At 39.1% G+C, this 23,349-nt stretch overlaps 1 protein-coding gene across 4 annotated transcripts in view; it reads left to right on the top strand.

The window, feature by feature from the left end:
* Positions 1-23,349, top strand: part of RAI14 (retinoic acid induced 14) — a 96,615-nt gene that overhangs the window by 49,136 nt on the left and 24,130 nt on the right. For all 4 annotated transcript variants that reach the window (XM_042825628.1, XM_042825627.1, XM_042825625.1 and 1 more), the window contains exon 3: positions 8,752-8,882. In XM_042825628.1, the coding sequence (XP_042681562.1) occupies positions 8,752-8,882 (131 nt within the window). The remainder of the gene's footprint in view (positions 1-8,751; positions 8,883-23,349) is intronic.

The following is a 23,349-nucleotide window of genomic DNA, read 5'->3' as shown; positions in this document are numbered from 1 at the left end:
TTTTTTTGTTTGTTTTTTTTTTTTTTTTTTTTTTTTTTTTTTTTTAAAGGGCTGACATGCTCAACAGTAAACAGGTAAACACAAGTCTATTATTTTCATTTTGGTTTAGTAACATTTACATAATAATTTCAAGATAAGAACAGTTAGAGTTGTTATCTGAATGCATTGTAGCTCAAATCCTTAAAACTGTGATTGAAGGCAGAACAACGGGAGATGATCACTTCAGAGAGGAGTTTTTACTGTTCTCTGCTGGTGAAGCGCTCTATTGTCACGGCATGTAGCCACCTTTTGCTGGGAGACTTTCAGGGCAGTCCTACTGGCTGATAAAAATGTCCTGCTGAGTGACTTGCTGTTCAGCTGTATTATTCTGGGGGTCAGCATGAAAAAAGTTTTCTTCAGTAATAATCACTTCTTTATTCACAGAAGCTACTCAGTGAATGGGTAATTATCAAAGTTTACTGATGTCTACCATTAGTCCTTTGTTAACACTGGTGGTTCATCCACTTGACTGTTTCCTGCATCCCTATAATGGTTTTTCTCTCCTGTTCAAATGGAATTTGTGTTTTGACACAAATATGGTCCATAGTATCAAACAGACCTGTTCACTTTGCATACCATTATTTTAACCAGGCAGTGTAGTAGAAGGAGCAAGAGAATAAATGAGTAACACTTCTTGTTTGTAGCAAGTTTCACGGAATCATAGAATCACCAAGGTAGGAAAGAAGTTCACAAACTACTTGCTACAGTGTTTCCACTTGTAAATAAATGCTTGTGTAAGCTCTGTGAACTACAAATGTTTCTTTTGCTATATAGATATAATTGAATGTTACTAGCAATCAGTCATCTCAGGTAGGGAACATGATTAGCCAAAAGAAGCTGGAAAAGACTTTCTGATATAGCAACTATTAATATACAGATAATATCACGATGAGTTACCTTCAAGGCCTTTGTTACACTTTGCCTGTTTGATAACATAATTAGAGATCAAGACATTATTTGTGGTAAAGTTAATGAACACAGCGTCTTTTGGCACAGCACACAGAGCACTGCTTTGGTGGGGCGTGGTGCAGCAAAGATTAGCTAGCTTGCAGTAGCTTTGGTGACTAATGAAGCACCTGGGCAGATTTTGAAAAGTATCTAGGAAATTGCTGGTTCCCCAGCAACTGACAGGGTTCTTGGAGGTTGTAGCTTCTGGAGTCTACTAAGCTCTGAATGTCCTGGGAGCTGCTGCCATAGTTTTGGACAAGCTGTTGTTGATAAGTTCAGAAAATCTTGCCATTCTGCAAGGGAGATTTTCACTCACACCATGCGTGTTTATTTCTGGCCGATTCAGTCTTGGGAATGGAGGACAGGGGCAAGTTTAGACAACTTAACCACTTACCACTGAGTCCTGGGTTGAATGTTTTCAGATAAGGCACTCTTTAGACAAAAGCCGTCGTCTGTTGTTTTAACTTTGAGAGATGTTTTGTACAGTGAATGCATTCCCTACAATAGCATTGTTCTTAGGACCTCTTGGGAAATCCAGCACATGCTGACTTTTGTGGATGACCTTGTGATGCAGTGTTCAGGGTCTTTGCCATGCAATTGTGACGCTGATTTTTAAGTATTCCTTTCCTTTTCAGACAGCAAGTTGCTGAGTTTGAAGTTACCAGGAATTTCAATTTGCTACTCCGCTTCCCTGCAGTTCTGATTTCAGTGGAGATAACATAACTCTGTCTCCAATAGGTTTGTAACAATGCAAGGTCACTTAAATCATCTCCTGTAGGCTGCATGCCAAAGATAAAGAAACACAGTTGTTGTCCAATTAATGTTTGCTCAGGTCGTTGCACATGGGAAACACTGTGTACAAGTGCTAAGTAGAACTGTCACCTCTTGTTATATGTTATTGTTGCTTGCGTGGCATTTACTGCTAATCTTAGATAACTGAGAATTAATATTGTGATGTGATCATGATGGAAAATAAGAAAGTATCTTTCTTAAACATTTTTTAAATTCTTAAACTTCTCATCTGGAAGCGAAAATGTTCATTTTGTCTGAGAAAAAAAAACAATGCTCAGAATAGTGCAATATTTAACTACAAAAAGTAAGTTCTAATATGAAGATTTATCTCTGGAGTCAAAACAATTTGCCATGTAAGCATATTGAATGTGATCACAGTGGCAAAAGATTTTTAACGCAATTCCAGCACCATACAGTAACTGTTAGATTATATGACTGCAAGATACTTACAATTCCTGGGTTTGCAGAGGAAGAAACTTCTCTGTCTGTGGCTGATGGAGCTGCAGCCAGGACAGTTACTCCTATCCTGAAAATTGTCGATGAAGGTACTGTGTACACTTTGCTTTTGGCTCTGGTACCATGTCCTTTTTAATGAGTAATCATAAAGCAGTCAGCCAGTCTCCCCCGCCTTCTTCCTCACTCCCCAAACCTCAGTCTGACAGTGCTGTATGAAGGAGTGGCTTTCCCTCCTGAACTTGGCTAGCTCTGTCCTCCAGACTTCTTTCTCAGGTTCCTAAATGTTTAAACATGGAAAATTTTGGCTTCTGTCAGTGTTACAGTTAGGGCTGTAGGAGGGGGGTGGATTATCTACTCCCTTATATAAATGCACTCTTGTTAGTAGGAACAGATTGCCTATTTGTTGGCAAGACAGAAAATTTGCTTTCATCCAAAAGCATGCACTTTTTGAGCATTGATCGCTATTCATTTCTCTTCATATCCAATGAATCTAATCATGACCTAAATTTAACAGCACACTGATGTTTAAAAAAATAAAGTGGAAATGTGCAATGTAAGGTACTAATTCTTCTATATGAAGCTGAAATATGTCTCATTTGCATGTTTTTACAAACCATTGTTATTGCAGAATGTTAACTGGGAACTTTGTCTTGTTCTTGTTGAGGAAGGGATAAAGAAAGCTCACATGTATGATTTTTTCCATGGGGATTCTACTTGGAAATATTTGCCTTTAATACTGAGCTGCTCGTTGTGTTTTTTTTAATCTGCATATGTCATGGTGTACCATACTGTCCCGGTTGCTCAATTGACTAATTTGCCAATTTGCAACACTTTAAAAAACACAAACAAAACATCCTTTGGCTTTATTTCTAACAAATTGCATCTATTTAACTGCTTGAGTCTGACAGTTTTGTTGCTCTAACACTATGCTCAAGAGATATTCAGAAGATGCTGCTGCTGTTCTGTGTTAACATTTAGCTTGTGCCTATGTGCATTTGCTCACTTCAACATATTAACATATCATAACATATCAATGACCTGCATGGTGGAATCAAGTGCACCCTCATCAAACTTGCAGATAACACCAATTTGAATGTTACAGTTGACATAATAAAGAAACAGATGCCATGCAGAGGGACTGGGACAGGCTCAAAAGTGTGTTTATGAGCACTGAATGAGGTTCAACAAGGCCGAGTGCAAGGTGTTGCACCTGGGTCAGGGCAATCCCAGATATGTGCACAGACTGGGAGAAGAGCTCCTTGAGATCAGCTCTGCAGAGAAGGATTTGGGGGTTCTTTGAAACTGGACAAGAGCCAGCAGTGTGTGTTTGCAGCCTGGAAGGCCAATAGTATCTTGGGTTGCATTAACAGCAGGGTGTCAGCAGGGATAGGGAGGTGATTGTCCCCCTCTGCTCTGCCCTTGTGAGGCCCCAACTGCAGTAATGAAGTACCCCAGGCCCCCAGCACAAGAAGGATATGGAGCTGCTGGACCAGGTCCAGAGGAGGTGATAAAGATGCTCAGAGGGCAGGAGCACCTCTTCTATAAAGGAAGGTTCAGGGAGCTAAGCTTATTTAGCTTGGAAAAGACTCCAGGAAGACCTCATTGCAGCCTTCCAATACTTATTAGGAGCTTATGAACAGGAGATAGATAGTGATAGGACAAGAGGGAAGGGTTTTAAACTAAAAGAGGGGGATCTAGGTTAGATACTGGGAGGAAATTCTTTACTCAGAGAGTGGTGAAGCACTGGCATAGGTTCCCCAGGGAGGTTTTGGATGCTCCACCCCTGAAGGCCTTCAAGGCCAGCTTGAGTGGGACCCTGGGCAGCTTACACTGGTGGAAGGCAACTCTACCCATGACAGGGATTTGGAACTAGATAGTCTGATATGTCCCTTCCAAACTAAGCCATTCTGTTATTCTATGAATGCATGACTAAGCATCTCTGTTGTAACAGGAAACATTAATTTATACTACATTGAAGAAGTAAGTGACGTAACTGAAGCTTCTGAAGGGCTCTTTGGTGGATGATGCTATGCTGCCTGGCTGGAATGTAGTTTTGTAGTGGGTGTAGATAAAGCAAGGAATCAACAATGAACCTTGTGATAGAGGAGGCAGCATGTGTGGCATGAGCAGCTGAAGAAAATTGCCTTTGAGAAATGTTTGGGCTCCCTAGATAAGTGGTGTAGGATGGCTTGTGGGACTGCAATGGCAAAAGCTTATTGCAGAAGGCTTAAGAACTTAAGGACTCCAGTTACATCACCTACAGACTACCTCTGTCCTTTGATACTCTTGGCTATGGAGAGCATCTCTCATGTCCATGCTGTCCAAGACAAACAAATGATGCTGCTGCATGATAAGTGATAGCTCAAGGTGCCTTTTTCAGATGTTTACTGAGCAGTAGCAGCAGCAGCTAGGAGTTTCCATGTTTTGCACTGCCCTGCACAAAGCTGAATGGTGCAGTTGACATGAGCAGGGATGCTATCCAGAAGGTCCTGAGCATGCTTGAGATTTGGGCCTGTGCCAACCTCATGAAGTTCATCAAGGCCATGTCCAAGGTCCTGTGCCTGGCTTGGGGCAGTTGAAAGCACAGATACAGGTTGGGAAGAGAGCAGCTCTGAGAAGAAGGATTTGGGGTTGTTGGTTGATGAAACACTCAATGTAAGCTGGCAGTGTGTGCTTGCAGCCCAGAAGGCCAACCGTATCCTGGATTGCATCATGAGAAGTGTAACCAGCAGGTTGAGGAAGGTGATTCTGCCCCTCCCCTCTCATGAGACCCCAACAGGAGTCCTGTGCCCAGTTCTGGGGGCTGCAACACGAGGACATGGAGCTGTTGGAGCAGGTCCAGAAGAGGGCCACAAAGATGATCAGAGGGCTGGAGCACCTCCACTATGAGGACAGGCTGAAAGAGCTGGGGCATTTCAGCCTAGAGAAGAGTCTGGGCAGATGTTGTAATGGCCTTCCAGTACCTAAAGGGGTCTACAGGAGAGCTGGGGCAGGACTTTTTATCAGGGCATGTAGCGACAGGAGGGAAGGAAATGGCTTTAAACTGGAAGAGGGTAGATTTAGACTAGATATTAGAAAGAAATTCTTTATTGTGAAGGCGATGAGACACTGGAGTGGATTGCCCAGTGAGGTTGTGGATGGCCACTCCCTGGAGACATTCAAGGCCAGTTGGACAGGGCTGTGAGCAACCTGGTGTGGAGGGAGGTGTCCCTGCCTATGGCAGGGGGTTGGAACTAGGTTAAATGTCCTTTCCAATCTGAAGCATTCTATGGTAAATTACCACTTAAGTCTTATGTGGACATTTCATGATAACCATATTTTGTGGGATCAGAAACAGGCTAATATTGTATGAGACCCCAAAAATGTTGAAAATGCAAGAGTCATTGCCTCTGATCAGGGATCTCTACTTTCTGATCTACTCTGTGCACCAGTGGTTTTGCAGTTTTTGATTACATGAGTTGCTATGAAACCCTCACTGACTTAAATTTCTCCAAGTTGCTTCCAGCTATGGGTGCAGTGTTTTTCTGAGAGTATATTGTTACTTCCAGATATTTTTTGTCTCAAAGAGGATGGATAATAGAGCTAAAATTTCCTACAAGAGTCGGTATTTTTCAGAGTCTGTTGTACGCCATTTATTTATTAGTTGTCCCTTTAACTTCTGGAATGCATTGTGCAAGGCTGCTGTGGAATGTAGTAGAGAAATGATGATCGGCTAGTGCAGGCAATGGAGAATGGTGATCCTGAAAAAGTTATATTAGAAAAATACTTCAGCAACAGTTGATACCTGCATAGTTACTTTTTTCTTTTTTTTTTTTTTTTTTTTCTCCTATTTGGACAGTTGTCTCCCCATTCTATTTTGCAAATGAAAAAAAAGGTCTCTAAATAGATCTGTGTAACTTGCATTGTAGTTGAATGTGTATAATTCTCAGATAGCTTGAAAAGAACTGGGTCTTTCATCTTTTAAGAGTCTTACAGAGAATACAGCTATTTTAATTTTTTAAATGAGCCTGTTACACACCGACAAAGGGAAACTGTGTTCTTTTGTCTTTCAGTAGCAAAACAAAAGAGCTGATATGATAGGATTAAAGATGTTATAGCATTACTGAGGATATCTGAGAACATATAATTGAAAAAGTACAGTTGGGTTAAGTATTTGACAATCTGTAAGACTGGTTATTTCTTCAGCAAATCTCAGACATAGTGTTTAGAAGAGGTACTAATTAGGTATAGAATTAGCACCTTGAAAACAAAGGTCCAAAATTACATATTTTCCTGTTTTAGTCTGTAGTCTCCGTGGCTTTCCTCTAAATAGGGAAAAGAATTATCAGCATTGCAAAAAAATATAAGGAAATGGACATTGGTGGCTGTTCTTTGGTGCTGAGATGGAGCTGACAGACCTGAGCTTTTCAGGGTCTTCATGAGAAACTGCTTTGCCTAACATCTTGTGTGTCTGACTGTTTAATTCACAGATACAAGGGATTCTGACCTAAGTTAGGGTTATCAGTTACCTGCTGTCTCCTCCTTTCTGAAGACTAAGGGGAAAAAAAGGTGTGGGATTTAGGTGGTACTAATGCTTTGCAGTCATCAGGGAATTCACTAAACATCTTATATTTAAATATCTTATCTGACTGCATAATAAAAAACCCACAGAATCAGGAGTAAGTACCAAAACAGAAGGCACAACATGTTGTCAAACTGTTAATTTTAAAACACTTTATTTACCAAGAAGATATTTTTTCCTTTACATCTGTTTTTGATAGTAGGCTCTCTTTAAAAGGATAAAAATTCCTAACTGAAGAATATGCAGTGTTTCATTTTAGGTGGAGCCTGCTGCTAGAAAGGGTATTCATTGCCATGGAGTCTAAGTATTGCTAGGGGAAACATCATTTTTTGCAGACGAAACTATTGCTCAGCAATCTACAGATATCTATTCCAGTGGTGTAAGAACAAAGCATATAACCTGCTTGATGCAGTTACCCACCAGTCATAACAGCATCATAAGCCTGCAGTTGTTCTTAGTCTTTTGCATGCCACTTGCTTTGACAGGGCAGCCATTCATATTCCTGGTTCCAGGTGTTACTCTGTCATCTCCTGTCTACTTTCTTGCCTGGACTGTACTCTCACATTAGTGTTGTGTTGCTGGTTTTTTTTTTAGTTTGTTTTCTGTTAAAAAAAAATAAATCTATATCTTCATTTGTTTCGCTTTTAAATAGATAGCAACACTTTTCTTCCCTTCTACTTTTGAGAGAGTGCAGAGCCTGCAGAGCTGGTTTGTACCAGTGTGCAGCTCAAACATTTTTTCTCACAAGTCCAGACGGCAGAGTATTGAACATTTTGTTCAGCTAGCGGCAAATAAAAAATATCTCTACAAAGTGTTAGAACAAAGTGCTCTTTAAGCTGAATATTTCTCAAGGAGCATATTAATTAAAATATTAAATCATATTTTGTTTTGCACATTTGTTTGTGCAAAAGTCCAGTACTGACGAACAGATAGTTATGCTGGAGATGAGCTAACAGATGTCAGAGAAGACTGTGATCTGTTGAAGGTACTTCACTGAGTGTAGCAGGATGCAGTGCTAAGCCAACAGCAGCTTTTAATTGCATATGCATCAGATGTTCTTCCTGAAGGCTGTGCCTTGTTGTTAGCCCAGTGTAGAAAGAGTAGCTGAAACTTTTCCTGAGCTTTATTATTTTGCTGTACTTACATGGGATATAAAAGGTTACTTTGTATTCTTAGTAACTTCCTGGATTCTGGTTACAGATCTGGTAGAAGAAAAACACTGTGTCCTGAGAGCCTGGAATCATAGGGGGCATCATCAATCACATTAGGAAGTAGTGTCTTTTCACTGATACAGGCAATCAGAATCTCCAAAGGGATATTAGTGAACTCTCTTTGGAAAGGTTTAAATGTAAGGTGCTTGTCTTTTGCTTTCAGTAGTACTATGGATGTACTGTCTGTTGTAGCTTGATCCCTTTGTCTTAAAGGCAGGCATGGGGGTTAAAAGCTCAGTAGAATTAGTTACAGCCAACAAAGGTAAGTCTCTTGACCTGTTATGCTTCATGAAGTGAGACAATAGGAAAGACCTGAAATATGTAAAGTTTTGTCTGGCCTATGTCTGTAGGGTGGGATGTGAATCAGCTGAGATAGCTCATTGGCTATCCGTCTGATGTGTGTGATGAAGATCTCAGGGGGTAAGTACAGCTCCAAAATAGAAAGCAAGACTAGACAAACTATGGAGAACTCCTTCAAATAGAGTAGGAGCAACATCTGCACTACTCTTCTACAGTGTTTCCGTGTCAGAGGTCATCTTTGGTGGTGACTTAGGTCCTGGCTTGAGCATTTGACTACTTAGGAGTTTATGCTACACAGGTTGCAACTTTATTTAATGCAGCTTTATCTGCACGTTCTTTAAGCTTTTGACTGAGTTTCATTGGTACTGAATATGTGCAAGATCATTCCAGGAAGCCTGTGCAGAGTGCTGTTACTAATAATGTTTCTTTCTCCTTTTACTGCAGACTAATGAGTGGAATAAGAATGATGATCGGCTACTGCAGGCAGTGGAGAATGGTGATCCTGAAAAAGTGGCTTCGTTGCTGGGTAAAAAGGGAGCCAGTGCCACCAAACAAGATAGTGAGGGGAAAACTGCGTAAGTCTAACTTAAATTTGTGATTTAAACATGATAGTGGGGAAAAGTAGCCTTGGATGTGCATGCCACTTCTAAGAATGAAAAACCAGAAACCATCCTGAAAACAAAGGTGCCATTTCTTAATGAGAAACCTATTGAACTAAATTGAAGCTCATCTGCTGGACAGATTGATCCTATTTTGGTACAGAGGATTTTGAGACTTGGGAATTTCATGACACTATACAGATTGCACACTCCAAAAGGCATTAATCGTTGGGTCTATTTTTTTCCTGTGAGCATTATCTTAATGACATAGAAGTGAAGATAATTTTTCTGTCTAATGGTTTAGTTTGAATTGAAGTTTTTGTGATGGGCTTTTAAAATCTTGCAGATACTAATGACTTGTGCAACTGTTCCTTGTATTGATTGAAATTTGGCAATGAAAGTTTTGTGTGAACAGTCTCAGTATATTTTTCATTGAGACTCAGTGTATTTTCTTCTATTCTTCCTCTTGTTCTCTGATGAACAGTCTTAACTGTGGGAGATAAAAAATTCCACTAAGAAAGTTACAACATGGCATTGTTATCTTTAAGCTTTCTTAAGGGACTGGGAGATTATTAAATAAGTGTAAAATAGGCTTCCCATGAGAAAACCAAAGCCTTCAAAAATTCTGCATAGATGGAGAAAAAGGAAAGCAATTTCTAGTCTTAGGATAGACAGAATGAGGCAGTTTATAATAAATAATAAGTTCTAATGGATTACCTTTGCATTATTTATTAAGTCATATTCTGTTTCTTGCTTGATCTGTTTTGAGTTTTCTACATCTGTGTTATTTCTGTTCTGCATCTGAGGAAACTAAATGATGGCAGCAACTCATAATGATCTGCAGCTTCTTACCACAAAAGTCCACATTCTCTTAATTACTTTAAGTGGCCTTTCTCCACACACAGTATGATTTTAATTTTAGAAGTTGCATGTGTGCATTTTTCTTTTGAAAAAGACGTAATCAGAGCATGACTTCTTTCAAGTCTTCTGAAATGAAGACATATTTACCGTTTTGTCTTCTTTCTAGTCAGGGAAACCTTGGCGCTGAAGTCCTAAGCTGTACTGTGTCCAATGTAACACCAATATTTTGCGAGTTTCATATATAATTTGGTACTGATTTTTCTTCTAGGAAGCCAAGCAAGACTGAAATTATCAATAAATATACACAAGTCTTTTGACTCTTAATACTGAGATTGTAACTGTAGGGATTTGGTGCAATGGCTTTCATGTTTACGGAAACACACTTCAAAATTTACTTTTCTTTGTAGCTGCAAATCAAGAAGTCAACTATTTATTTCTATTAATTATGCAGCTATTAATTATGCAGATACATATACTGTTAATTTTAATATTTTGATATATAATTAGATTTAATTTTAGTTTAGAAATATGAATTAAAGCTGTAGAAATTTTACTAATTTAATATCAGCTGAGCTAATTATCGGTTACTTTTAAAGTATTTCTATGTAATGGTTTTAAAAGAAAACAACTTGAGAGAATGCAAAAAATACCATTGTTGTGATACAGAGATACAGCTTGTCAGCTCTCATTCTGTTTCCAGTGCTTTGAGAAAATCAGCAGACCTGCTGGAATTATTTCTTCTTCAGTTTTGAAAGATAGCGACAGACAGGTATAGAAGCCTTGACACTGATATGGAGAGACACAGCTACCAAAGAATACTGTGATCCAGAACTGTTCTCTAGTATGGCTTATTATTAACAGGCAGTTTCTTGTTTCAATTTTCCCAATTTCAGAGTCTTTAATTTTTAGTGTGTCTGTATACATGTGTGCTCTAAAACCAAAATATGGTTGCCTAAGCAACATTTCTAAATACAGAATGAAGCACAGCCACAATTTCCATCCAAATAGGCTTGTGACTCCTGTGTTTGCAGTATGATGCCATGTCTTATATCTGCACAGTGAATCCTGGTGCCTAGCTCAGCTGTTTTGTTCTGCCTTTGGATCTCTGGTTAGAGACAAACACAGCTACAGCCTAGCACTGAGTCTGGCAGTGTCCCACAGATGCATGGTACTAATTTGTCAGCTACCTCTTCTGGAGCATGGGAGACTCATGCTGGGAAAGAGCAATTGGGAGAAATCTTTCTGGGACAACTCAATACAATCATGCTCAGATGTCACTAATTAGTTTAGAAAGTGGTCTGCTATGCTATTTGGGAAGGAAGCTTTGCTAATCAGTGGTCTATTGATTGATCGATCCCCTGTGAGTATATATTCATGCATTTGTTTATTTAATTAGGCTGAAGGTGACTAACTGGAAGACTGTGATGGATCCAATTATGTAACAACTTGCATAATGTGATTACAGCTTTGGAACGTGCTTGAAAGCACAAAAGGAAAATCAATTAGTTTAGCTTTTTGTTATCTGTTCACTTAAGGCGCAAAGTGTTTTTAGTGTTTTCTTTCTTGCTCTCTTTCTTAACAGCTCTTCAAACAAAATTCTTGATATTGCTCAGATCTTTATTTGAAGCATAGTTTTTAATGTTTATTTTAAACAAAAGATGGAGAAGACTAATTTTTTCAGGCTTAAGAGTACATTTCTAAGGTGGTAAGTTTATTTTGTAATCCCGTGGTTTCTCAATATGCTTGAACTAAGAGGAACAGAGACAACCCACAGTTTTCTGCATCTGTTCTGTTGAATACTGTGTGTGTCATTCTACTGAGTCCTGTTCCAGCATTCTTCAGCTCTGGCTCATGTTTGGACAAAACCATCTACATTTTGCCTCTATCTTCTTTTGCTTCAGTTCTACAAACTCTTTTCTCTATGGATTACCCATATGCAGTACAATGCAGAATTTTTAATTAATGTGGTCAAGGGGAGTAGGTATATTGTTTGGAGGTTGTATTAACAGATTTTCATCTGGAATTTTAACTACCCAGTAGTTCCTCTTAAAAAAAAAAAAAAGGTCAAACTAGTGAAAGAAGGGAAAGAAGGTTTTTAAGTCTTGCCTGACATCCCTACCACCACCACCATTCAGCCTCTGACTCAGACCTTCCTATAAACAATAAATTAATTTTAAGGCTATGGAGCAAATACACCTTTGGTGTAAGTTGTCAGAGCTCCGTTATTGCTCCCACTTATTCTGCACAGACTATTGCCAAGTACATTTGTAATAGAACCTGTCTGCAAATCTGACTCTGCCATTGTAGTCCTATTCTTCAAGATGGTGATTTTTTTTCTTGTCCAACTTCCTTAAACAGCAAAACAGTGCTTTCCAACTTGGAAGTTGATCATTTAACTCCCACTTGAACTAACAATAAGGGCTTTTGAAGGAGGGCCTTTTCAGGAGGGGATAGGACTTATTCATGTGCTAGTCTTTCTACAAGAACAAGTCTTCAAATGGCCTGTTATTTAAATAATTTGCTGCTATTATTAGAATAAAAATAAATAAATAAATAAAATCAAAGTTTGGAAATAATTTGTAATATGTAAATGGCAGCACTTCCATGTCCTGAAGTTATTTTGTCTGTGTGCCAGTGCATCACTGCCATGTTTGCATGTTATTTCAAGGTACTGAACTGGAATCAAATGCTTATGACTATTAAGTGAAACAAAAGATCTCTAATTTAATTTACTGCAATTGTATCAGATGTTGCTTAATGAAATGAGTAAGACAATGATATAAAATGCTTTAATTCTCTACAAATGCACTTTAACAAAACTGTTGTCAATAGCAGTCAGCAGAAATGATATATTTTCTTTTGAACAAGAATGTTCACGCCTCAGAGACTGAGAGAAAGTAAATTCTGGAGCATATTCCAACGCCAAATCCTTTCACTTGTTCAAAGTATTCGTTTTTCCTTTCTCACTTTTGTATCTTCTTGTATTAGGAGATAAGTGGAGTTGCATGATGGGCATCACCATTTGACGAGTAAATTAGGTATTAAATGTTTTTTTGTGAGGAACGTCTTCCTTTTATGTATTCATGTTTCCTGTTGTATTTATCTTAGTAGGAGCTTTTGAAAAAATACGTGTTTACTGCAGTTTTTATGCTGTCCTGATTGAGAGAGAAAGCCATAGAAATTATTTAGACAGCTCACCTCCAAAACCAGGGAAGTACCTTAACAAATGAGCGCAGTGTCTGTGGAATGGAAGCGCTGCAGTATCCTTCCTTCGTTGATTCGAAACTGTATTAATCCAGTAGAAGACCTTCAAAATTAAGGAAGTTTCCACATTTTATTGTGTACATACTGGAGCTCCTCAGTAAAACATTGTACACTAGGGGATGTTTCCTTTGCACAGTCAGAATCATAGAATCACAGAATCACCAAAGTTGGAAAAGACCTACAAGGTCATCCAGTCCAACCATCCAACCATCACCAGTAGTTCTCACTAAACCATGTCCCTCAACACAAAATCCAAACGTTCCTTGAGCACATCGAGAGTCAGTGACTGCACCACCTCCCTGGGCAGCACATTCCACTGCCTAACCACTCTTTCAGAGAAGTAGTATTTCCTAACCTCCAGCCTAAAACTATGTTATCTCCAGAAATTGACCTAACATTTAATTAGAAAAGCATCCTAGCATATTGTCTTCTGAAAATTGTACGAAGGTGGGACCTGCAAGAAGTGCCTAATATCTGAGCATCATTACCACCCTAGGAATGGAGTTGATTGGTGTTCCAAAAACTTGGTAAGTTCTCTCTCAGAAAGAAATTTTTGACTAACATTTATCATAGTGTCTAATTTATGGTAGTCCAGATGGTAACAACAATGTCTACGTTTCAGAATGTAGACAAAATAAAGACAACCACATGGTAGAGTGATCTCTATCCATGTTCTACTGCTCAAGAACAGTAAAACTGGAATTTGGTTCTTGTTTCAAAATTTCTAGTAAAGTTTGCTGTCATGTGAGATTGGTTGTAAATGCTTTTATTTTTCCAAAACTTCCTTAAAATTCTTTTCAGGTTAATATCTTGATTGCTCATTTTAGTTTCCCCTGCTCCCCACAGCATTGTTATGGATCTGATTCAATTGAAGTGTTAATATTAAATTTCCTGAAAAATTACTTTCCACTTTAGTCTAAAGTTTATAAATGCTAATGAAACATCTGGGCATGGTTGGACAAAATCATCCTCTGCCAGGATAGTAAATTGGGCTAATTATCTTCCCGTTACACTCAGTATGAGTCAGTTGTTACTATACAGTGAGGACAGTTACTTGTATCTCCACAGTGAAGGACCAGTAATTAATTTTTATTTTAGAGTTTGGCAATACATGCAAAAATCCATGTTTCATGCAAGTATTTTTGTACTGACAAGCATAACTTTTGTAGGTTTTTAAATGATGTCCTTCGAGTCCAGTTCGTACCAGTGGTCCTGCCAGGAACAATCCTGGTTCTTGACTCTAGGATAGTTTCTGATGGTCTGAGTATACAACCTCTCACTGAGACTTGAAAATGCATCATGATCATATTTTTGCATCAGAGGTCTTGGAACCTTGGAGAGAAGGGCCACTAATATGATCAGAGGAACTGGGCTTGTTTAGTTTGGAAAAGAGAAGGCTCCAGGGAGACCTCATTGTGGCCTTCCAGGACTTGAAGGGAGTGTGTAAACAGGAGGGGAAACGGCTGTTTACAAGGGTGAAAGGTGATAGGACTAGGGGGAATGGTTTTAAACTGAAATAGAGAATGTTTAGGTTAGATATTAGGAGGAAGTTTTTCACACAGAGCGTGGTGAGGCACTGGAACAGGCTGCCCAAGGAGGCTGTGGATGCCCCATCCCTGGAGGCATTCAAGGCCAGGCTGGATGTGGCTCTGGGCAGCCTGGTCTGGTGGCTGGCAACATTGCACACAGCAGGGTAGAAAATAAATGATCTTTGAGGTCCTTTTCATCCCAGGCTATTCTGTGATTCTATGACCTTAGTTATATTTTTGGCAGGACTTTGAATCAAGAATGTTCAAGTTCTGCTATATGCATTTTTAAAGCGCTATTTGTTAAGACATTTTAATATTATTGTACCTTCATCTTTAAAAATAAGAAGTGACAATCTTGTAAAGAGACAGAAATGAATGCTATTTAGTTAGATTTCAGTTATGAGGATCCTAACCTTTGCTCCTGAGAAACTGAAACTTTCTCTTTAATAATTTCATGGGAAAAGCAAACAGATTCCACTTATCTGAAAAGCAAACTCCCTATTTCGAATAAACTGCTTTGAACATTGAGAAATATCCCATGGGTCTTGTGCATCTTATATGCACAAGATTTGCTGCAGATGACAGCTAGAGTTCAAGGAGGAAACAATCAAATTCTTCTAAGAGCTAGTTTGCATCTTCTGTATAGTACTTGCTTTATTTGCTGATTGATAGGATGTCTATTCTTAATAAGTGGTTGCATTTCATTATGTAAATGAGTAGATCTGTTATCTTGGAGAAATCAAGTTTCCTTCTGAAGGGCCTCCATGCATGTGTTTGGATACTCTGTGAGGCACCCATCCCTCTCTGGTAGGATTGGACAAACCTGTAATGCTGCTGCACCAGGCAGCTGATGGAATTCCCTGTAAAACAGGTCCTTCTACAGGGTTGCCAAATACCCAGTTTTTTACCAGACCTGGCCTGTTTTCAAGAAGCCTGTGAGATGCTTTCGTCAGAGCATAACCTAGATGGTTGGAAGTCTTTTTGTGTCTGGCTTGGAACAGCTGCTGCTTGGCTCATATGGAGGCAGAACACTGCTTCTGTGTTGTGAACACTGTGGCTGCTGCTCTTTTCACTTGTCTTATCCAAGCTGGCAAGAGAGCACGGGAAGCATGTTTCTTGTGGGCTGGGCCAGAACCAGGCTGTGCAGGGCTGTAGGGGACAGGGCAAAGGCTGAAGTTGTTTTTCAGATTTATATCTATGTAATGGGCTGCAGTTGTTTAACGTGTTTTTCAAAGACTTATGCAACCAAATGAGCTGCATATGTAAATTTTAATTACACTAACTGGCTTCTACTAGCCTAAAGTGCCCCAGCCTAGGAAGGGAAGGAGAACAGATAACTGAAACAAAGTAATATGTAAAAGCCAGATTTTTTTCTTCAAAACACTTACTTGTTTTACCTACTGTGCAGGTGCATGTTGTGTTAAGAAAGCACTAACTGGAAAATGAAGGAATGTGCAGAACTTGGCTGTTCCTACTCCATATGCGTGGAGTCTTTGTTAAAAGCTTTACTGGTATTTATTTTGAAATGCTAAATTAGAATACATTGTTATAATCTTTTAAAAAATGTAATCTTAACCATCAGTCTCTGAAGAATGTTATTGGTGGATTAATGCACTTGTTTTTTAATTCCCCTGTGAAGTAAGAGAAGGTAACTTTATATAGTTTCAAAAAAATCAAATAGTTTTCCTACTTCAAGCCTAAGATGATTCATTCTACCTGAAGTTTAAAAATCACAGAAACTTCAAAGATAATGCATACCCTGAGCTACCGTAAGTCAGGGTCCCTGATGATGAATAAGGATATCTGTACTCTGGTTCTTGGAGCATTGTGTATAGTTCATAAGCCCTGCTGGATTTTCATGCAACAAAAATATTTTCTTTAGATTAACTTCTACCCAGTTATTTTCAGTCTTTTCCAGCCCTTTCCTGGCTTCTTGTTATGCTAACATGCTTTGGGATTTCCTAGCTCTAATTTCATGACTTTTCATGTAGTGGAGCTGTTATTTGTGTTTGCTGGCCCACAGGCAGCAATACCAAGCAGGCTGTGTTGGAGGATGTCTAGGTACTAGACATTGCTTTTTTTGTTGGGCTTCATTTTAAGTTTGAACTCCATTCTGGCCTTGCAAGCGAGGACAGCAAATGGGTAATTGGTTTTATCTAATGAGAGGGAAGAAATTGTAGTGATCTGGACACATTTATGGCATGCTTAAAGACTTCGCCATATGTTAATAAAGACATTTTGCCAGAAACCATATATATTGAGAAGTTAACTATGCATCACTTTGGCCTTTGAGATGTAGGATCTGTTCTAAAGAAATAATTAGAAGGAAGCTTCCCTATAAACTAGCCAGTGTTAGACTGATCTACAAGAAGGTCATAAGGGAATATGTAGGAAACTGCGGACATGTTTGTCTAACCTCAGTGCCTGGAAAAATTATCCTGTGTACCACTGAAAACAATTAAATAAGCTATTATCAGGTGTAGTCAAGGATGAGTTCCTGAGGGGAAAGTCATGTCTTAATTTGATCTAAGGTCACCATTTGCTGGATTAAGGAAAGGTGGTAGAAATAATCATTCTGAATTTCAATAAGTCCTTTGGTAACATTCCTCACAGCATCCATCTGGACAAATTATCCAACTAGGAAATAAATAGGCTCACACCGTGCTGGGTGTTGACAGGGAATGGGGCTACATATGGCTGGTAGCTGCTCTCTTGTGATATTCTCCAGGGCTCAATTCTCAGGCCAGTCCCATTCAATGTTTAATCAATGGTCTGGATGCAGGAGTGTAATACATCCTCATCATGTTTACTAATGACATTAAACTGAGAGGTGCTGCTGACTGCCTGGAGGGATGAGAGGCAGAGAGATCAGTCAACAATGATATGTTCAACAGAAAAAAAATGCCTGGTGCTGCACCTCGGGTGGAGCATTGCAGGACACAGGCACAGCTGGGAGACAAGTGGCTGGAGAGAAGCTCAGCAGGAAGAGACCTGGGGGAGTTGCTGGAGACAGCAGCTCAGCACAAGCCAGCAGTTTTCCCAGACAGCCATGAGGGCAAATTGCCTTGCAGGGGACACTGAACACAACAGAGCTTGTGGTCAGAATAGGCGATTCTTTGCTATGTTTTGTGTTGGAGTGGCTCACCTAGAGTGTTGTGTGCAGTTGTGGGCTCCACAATACAAAAAGGATGTTAAGGTCCTTGAAAGGGTTCTGAGAGCTACTGAGACCTTTCTGAGAGGTCCTCAGAAAGGGTTCTGAGCTACTTGTGAGCAACAAAGCTGGTGACAGGGCTGAAAGGTATGTCCTATGAGAAGGCGATGTGGACACTTGGGCTGTCCAGCAGAAGAGGAGGCTGAGAGATGACCTCACTTCTCTCAGCAGCACAGAGGGAGGTGCCAGCATCTGCTTCCTGGGAGCTGAATATTGGAATGCACAGGAGCATCACAGAAGTGTGCTGGGAGAGGTTCAAACAGGACATTAGGAAAGATGTTTCTTCTGTGAAGAAAGCCAAACACTCATATCAGGCTTCCTAAAGAAGTAATTGATGCCCACTACTTGTCAGTGCTCAAGAGGCATTTGCCCTCAATAATATGCTTTAGCTTTTAGTTAGCCCTGAAGTAGTCAGTGGTTGGACTTGGTAATCTCTGTAGATATCTTCCAAATGAAGTATTCTGTTCTGCTCTAACCACGGCTTTTTTGGCACAAGCAACACTGCTCTCGTTTCTGAACTTTTTAAGCTTTTCAGGAGCTTCACTGTTTCTTTTGTGTTGTCAATATTTGTACCCTGAAATACCAGAAATAAAAGCAGCATTTCAAAACTTGAGGCTTTCTGTCAGTACCTGAGGGTACTGAAGCTGGCCATTGGCAGAATCTCTGCAATTAGCTGATGTTGGTTTTTGAGGGCCTTTAAAGAAGGATACTCTAAAGGAAACCCAAATTTAAATTGTGAGTACTTTCATATACAGTTAAGGACACATGGGAGAGGAATCTGTGCTTCAGATTTGAGGAGGGAGTTTGTGGTAATGCGGTAATAGAGTTTGCCAAAGAAAACTGTGCACGAAAATGGAACTGCTGGAACATGACCTGAGAATGTAAAATATAAAGGTTCTGGAGATCTCTAAAATCAATCTGAATAGCAGGTGGGTGGATATTTTTGTTGAGTTTGAAGGCAAAGATCAGGGGTCTGTGGCTTGCCAACTCCTTTACTGCATGATGAAATTATTGCTTCTTTCCTAATTAGAAAATAGCCATTCAGCAGCCTTGCCTTTTTTAATGTCCTGTACTTTGAGGTGTGTATGATTGAAACAAGACTCTTTATACTTTGAGTCAAAGCTGGAAACTTCATATGAAAACTCTGCCTCTTTTTTTTTTTTTTTTTTTTAAGCTTTTGCAGAGTATGTGCTAACACAGAAGATCCATGTATGTTTGTTGCCCAGGGGCTTTGTGTGTACTACGGGTAGCTGATCATGTCATGTTTAAATAGAGGATAGGAGAACACATTCTGTTTGCATTGCATTATGTTTTAGTGACTGGTACAAAAAGGGAAACACTTCCATAGCTCATGCTAAATCCATACCTGCTTATGTCACCTTTCTTAAAATCCTAACCTGCCTGCACTCAAAAAGATAGCAGCAGCTAATTACTGAAACATCTTTTAAATCTCATACTGCTTTCTTTTCTGAGTTTTTAATGAGAACAGCTCTAGCCTGAAAACAAAATGTATTTACTACAGTTGTTTCTCCTGTTGTAATTTTTGCATTCTTGTGGGTATGTGCAAGTCTGACAGAACGATACAGACTGCCTGCACTTAATTAAAAGCCACATTTATTGCATTTGCTCTTGCTTGAAGGTGTAATGGATGCACTATGAAGCTGTGGGTTTTATTTATTTAAAACAAAATAGTGAACTACTAAAAATTGATGGTAGATGTCTGATTTGCCTTTATCTCTGGCAATCTCTGATTTTCTGTACATCAGAATGGGTTTGTTGTAGCATCCATTGGTACTTTGTGTCTGTAGTACAGAAATATCTATAGTAACTGAAGCATGTCTTCATGAGGATTTATCTGGTGGTATTCTGCAGTTTATCTTTCTCAATTTTGATTTGGTTTTCATCCTGAAGCTGGTTCTACTGTGCCCTTTCCATTTTGGGTTGCCAGTGTAAGGAAGTCCTGTTCACACATCTTTATTCTCACTTAGGAGTGACTCAAGAAGTTAGTTCCCTGACACATTTCAAAGCTGGAGGACAGTGCAGCTAAAGGGACTAAGAGCAGCTGTGGAACAGGGATAACTTCAGTTGGTACTTCTGGTGCAGTCTGCCTCTTCTGCTTTCATGCTTAGGTAGCAAGCATGGACTTGAGCCTTTCTAACAATTGTCACTTGGTAGTCAGAGAATGGTGAAGATTTGGAAACTTTCATAGGCAAATGCTCAGTAAATACTCAGTAAATTTTAGTTTTTAGGCTTAAGGTGAAATTCTACATCACCTTAAACTTCACTGAGATGATGCTTTCATGCTCCTGTCACTTAATTTGTACCAACAGTGTGCATGTATATGTGACTGTGATGAAACCATGGAAAGCAGCTTTGTTTTTCAGCTGATTTTGTTCTATGTCAGTGATGTGGTTACCTACCTAGCTGTGTAGATGCAAGGAAGACGTAGAACCAGGCAGCTGGATCAGTAGATGCTGGCCATGGAAGCATAATCCTTGCTGGAATGAAGAGTTACTGCTTTGCTGAGTGCCCTGTCTTGGCTGACAGAGGAAGGCACAAAAACAGTGTCTGTTTGGGGACCATTCTGGACCATTCCCATTCTTTAAGTCTGAAACTATTTTTCTTTTGAATTAGGTTCATGATGTGTTGAATTTTTTTTTTTTGTTAGGTTTAAAAAGATTAATTTCATCACTGATTTTTTTTTTTTTTGTTGATAAAATCCCAAACCGTTCATGGAAAAAATAAACTTTCTTCACTAATTACTGATTATTGTATTACATGCCAAAAGAGACCATATTTGGTATTATTCCTCAGTAATTGCAGACACATCATTTGTGCACGGAATATACTGCTCCCATTTTATTACAGCTCTTTCTCACTCCGGTGAGGTCTCTGCCTCCTTCCAGTACTTCTGCCACTTGGCCTATGGTGGAAAACAATCAAAATACAGATAACATTTAATACATTTATTGGTACTGTTTTTGTTGAAAGAAGAAATCAAGGCTTTGGGGAAAAATTCTGGCTGTGAAAATCACAGGCATTTTAAGCAAGGTGCTGCCTCCAAGGTGTGTAGATGTTCAAATCAATACACAAAATGAGCCAGATTACCAGTGGGTCTCTTCCTGACCGAGGTATCTGGCAAATCACTTGCCTATCTCATCTGGTAGCAGCAAGAGTTGAATGTTTTCCCTTTCTGTATTTTTTTTAGTTGGCATTCAAGCACTCTGAGCAGCTCTGCGTCTTTATTTTATCAGTCTTCTTTGTTTGTATAAAAGTATTGGTCTGTTGGGAAACTGTAAATCATCAGACTGTTGGCAGACAAGCCAGATTTCTTGAAAGTCAATAAAGATTTAACATACGATATAGAAAATGAAGAAGAATGAACTGCTTTGGGAAGGGATGTTTTTACTCAAAATAAACCTTGACAATGAGTAAGTTTGAGTTCATAGTGTATTTCAAACATTCTTGCACTTAAAATATTTTCAGACCACTCAGATAAAATAGTGGAGAACAATAGCATTGTATGCTTGCATGCATGTTTTACTTTCTTCTTTATTCTTTGTCATAATACTGTATTAGCTATTTTCTGTTCACTTGGCATTCATGATTCTACCATGTTCTTTATTTTCTTTGGATTTTGATAAGTACTGTATTAGACTGATTTCAAGCTCTGGAGAGATTCTGTGTTCTGCTCCAGAAAAGCTCTGGAGCATGATGCTGCCATACAGAACTGCAATACCCAATAGGATATATTTTTTCTGCTGTTTTAATTTTGCTTTTCTTTAGAGAAGTGGAAATTTCCTTATGCTAGAAGGTTACAGTCTTAATTTGAGGCTTTATTTTTTTCTTGTTTTATCGTGTTCTACTATATTTTTGTGGCATTTTCCCTAGTTATATGGACCAGCTGTCAAAATAACATTCAGTTAGAGGACTGTGCTCAGTTTTGTAGAATGTAGCTATATACACTGTTAAGCAGAGAATCTGGATTCAGTAGACTCATGTCTTGTTACTAACAACACCTCAACAAGCTCAATTAGCTTATTTTTTACAAATCTAGCCTCTAAATTTTGATAATTCTGTTAGCTGTTGTGAAGTTACTTATAAATAAATAGTTTATACAAGCTAATTAGTAAATATTACAGCCCTATCTGTTTAAGTTACTGTATGGTCATGAAATAATTTCTGTAAATGTTCATTTTTGACATTATATCTGAACTCTTGCACTCTTGTCAGACACTGACTGAAGAAGGCTTCATTCCTTTGCTGGCTTGACTTCATGACTGAAACATGCAAAAAAAAAAAATCCTTAAACCAGTCCCTGAATGTGGGACTGGTTTATTTAGGACTGTTGTTTCAGTGACATCTATGTGTAAGAAAGTTACTGTTTTCAATTATTTTAGGGATGTCAGTGTCATGCAGCTGCCCACTCAGTCACCAAACATTCATAAAAAACACTTCTCTATCAATGCATTTGATATGTTGTTTGAATACAAGGAAAAATTACACCTGACTTGGAGGTAGTAGTCTTGCAGCGGGTTGACTCCAAATCTTATGAAATGCTGCTTTGTGTTCCCTCTTACCATCAAGCCTATTTACTCCAACTGGGCTTTGTGTTCCTCCTGAAGAACATAATTTTTCATTTTATCTTGTTCAGAACTAGCTATGGGACTTGTACATTCCCACTGGGAAAAAAAAGCAGTGTCAACCAGCTGACCTTAGTCAGATGCTCTGAGCTGAGTCTAAATTCTGACTCATCATTTGTGGAGAAAACTACTGGGAAGGGTAGCTGCTATTCTGCTGCATTGAATGTTCTGAAGGTAATGGTAGAAGTCCATCCTGCCCTATAGGAACGGTAGAGATGTTTTATAGCAATAGAAGAGATCTGTTGCAAATCAGTTCAGGTTGTGGCACCAGCAAGTAGCTGTAGGTAGTACCAACAGGGTTCTTGTGAAGGGAAACTGAACTATGTTAGAATGGGGAGTTAGGCTGAGTGGGAATGTGTGTAATTGATGAATATACGGATGCTATAATCAAGAAATATACAAGAAAGTTAGGCTAAACAGGTTATCACACTAAAGAAGAATGGATGGAAAGCTTACCCTTATCCTGGGTTCATCTGAAAAGGCTCCAAGAAGAGCAATCTCCAAGAAAGATCCTTACCCAATGTAGTCAGCTCTTAAGTGGAGTCTAGGAGAGGTGGAGCCAAGCTCCACCACTTCCAGTAGTACAGATGAATTGCCTTCACCTGTGCTCCCAGGCTGACTGATTACTCACCTCAGGTAGTCAATCAGAGGCTCAGGCTGAGATTCAGCAGTTCCCATACAGAATGTAACCCTCAGTGTGGCCCTTGCTCTAGATGAAGACTTACATGTTTGTTTTTGTTTGCCTGTCATTGCGCAACAAGGAAGTGGGAGGAAATTTGTTTACTTACATACAAGGGGAAATTTATTCATGAAGGATGCAAGTGAAATGCACCACTGTTCATTGCTTCTAGACAATGAGAACTTTACGGTTTGAAAACCTGCAGCTTTTGCCTCAAATGAAACCTTATATAGGTTGTAAAGAGTTACTCTGTTCT

Source organism: Centrocercus urophasianus, unplaced genomic scaffold (assembly GCF_019232065.1).
Source record: "Centrocercus urophasianus isolate 14NV4802_14NV808 unplaced genomic scaffold, USGS_Curo_1.0 seq_25, whole genome shotgun sequence".
NCBI classification, from domain to species: domain Eukaryota; kingdom Metazoa; phylum Chordata; class Aves; order Galliformes; family Phasianidae; genus Centrocercus; species Centrocercus urophasianus.
This window is presented reverse-complemented; position numbering and strand designations above follow the sequence as displayed.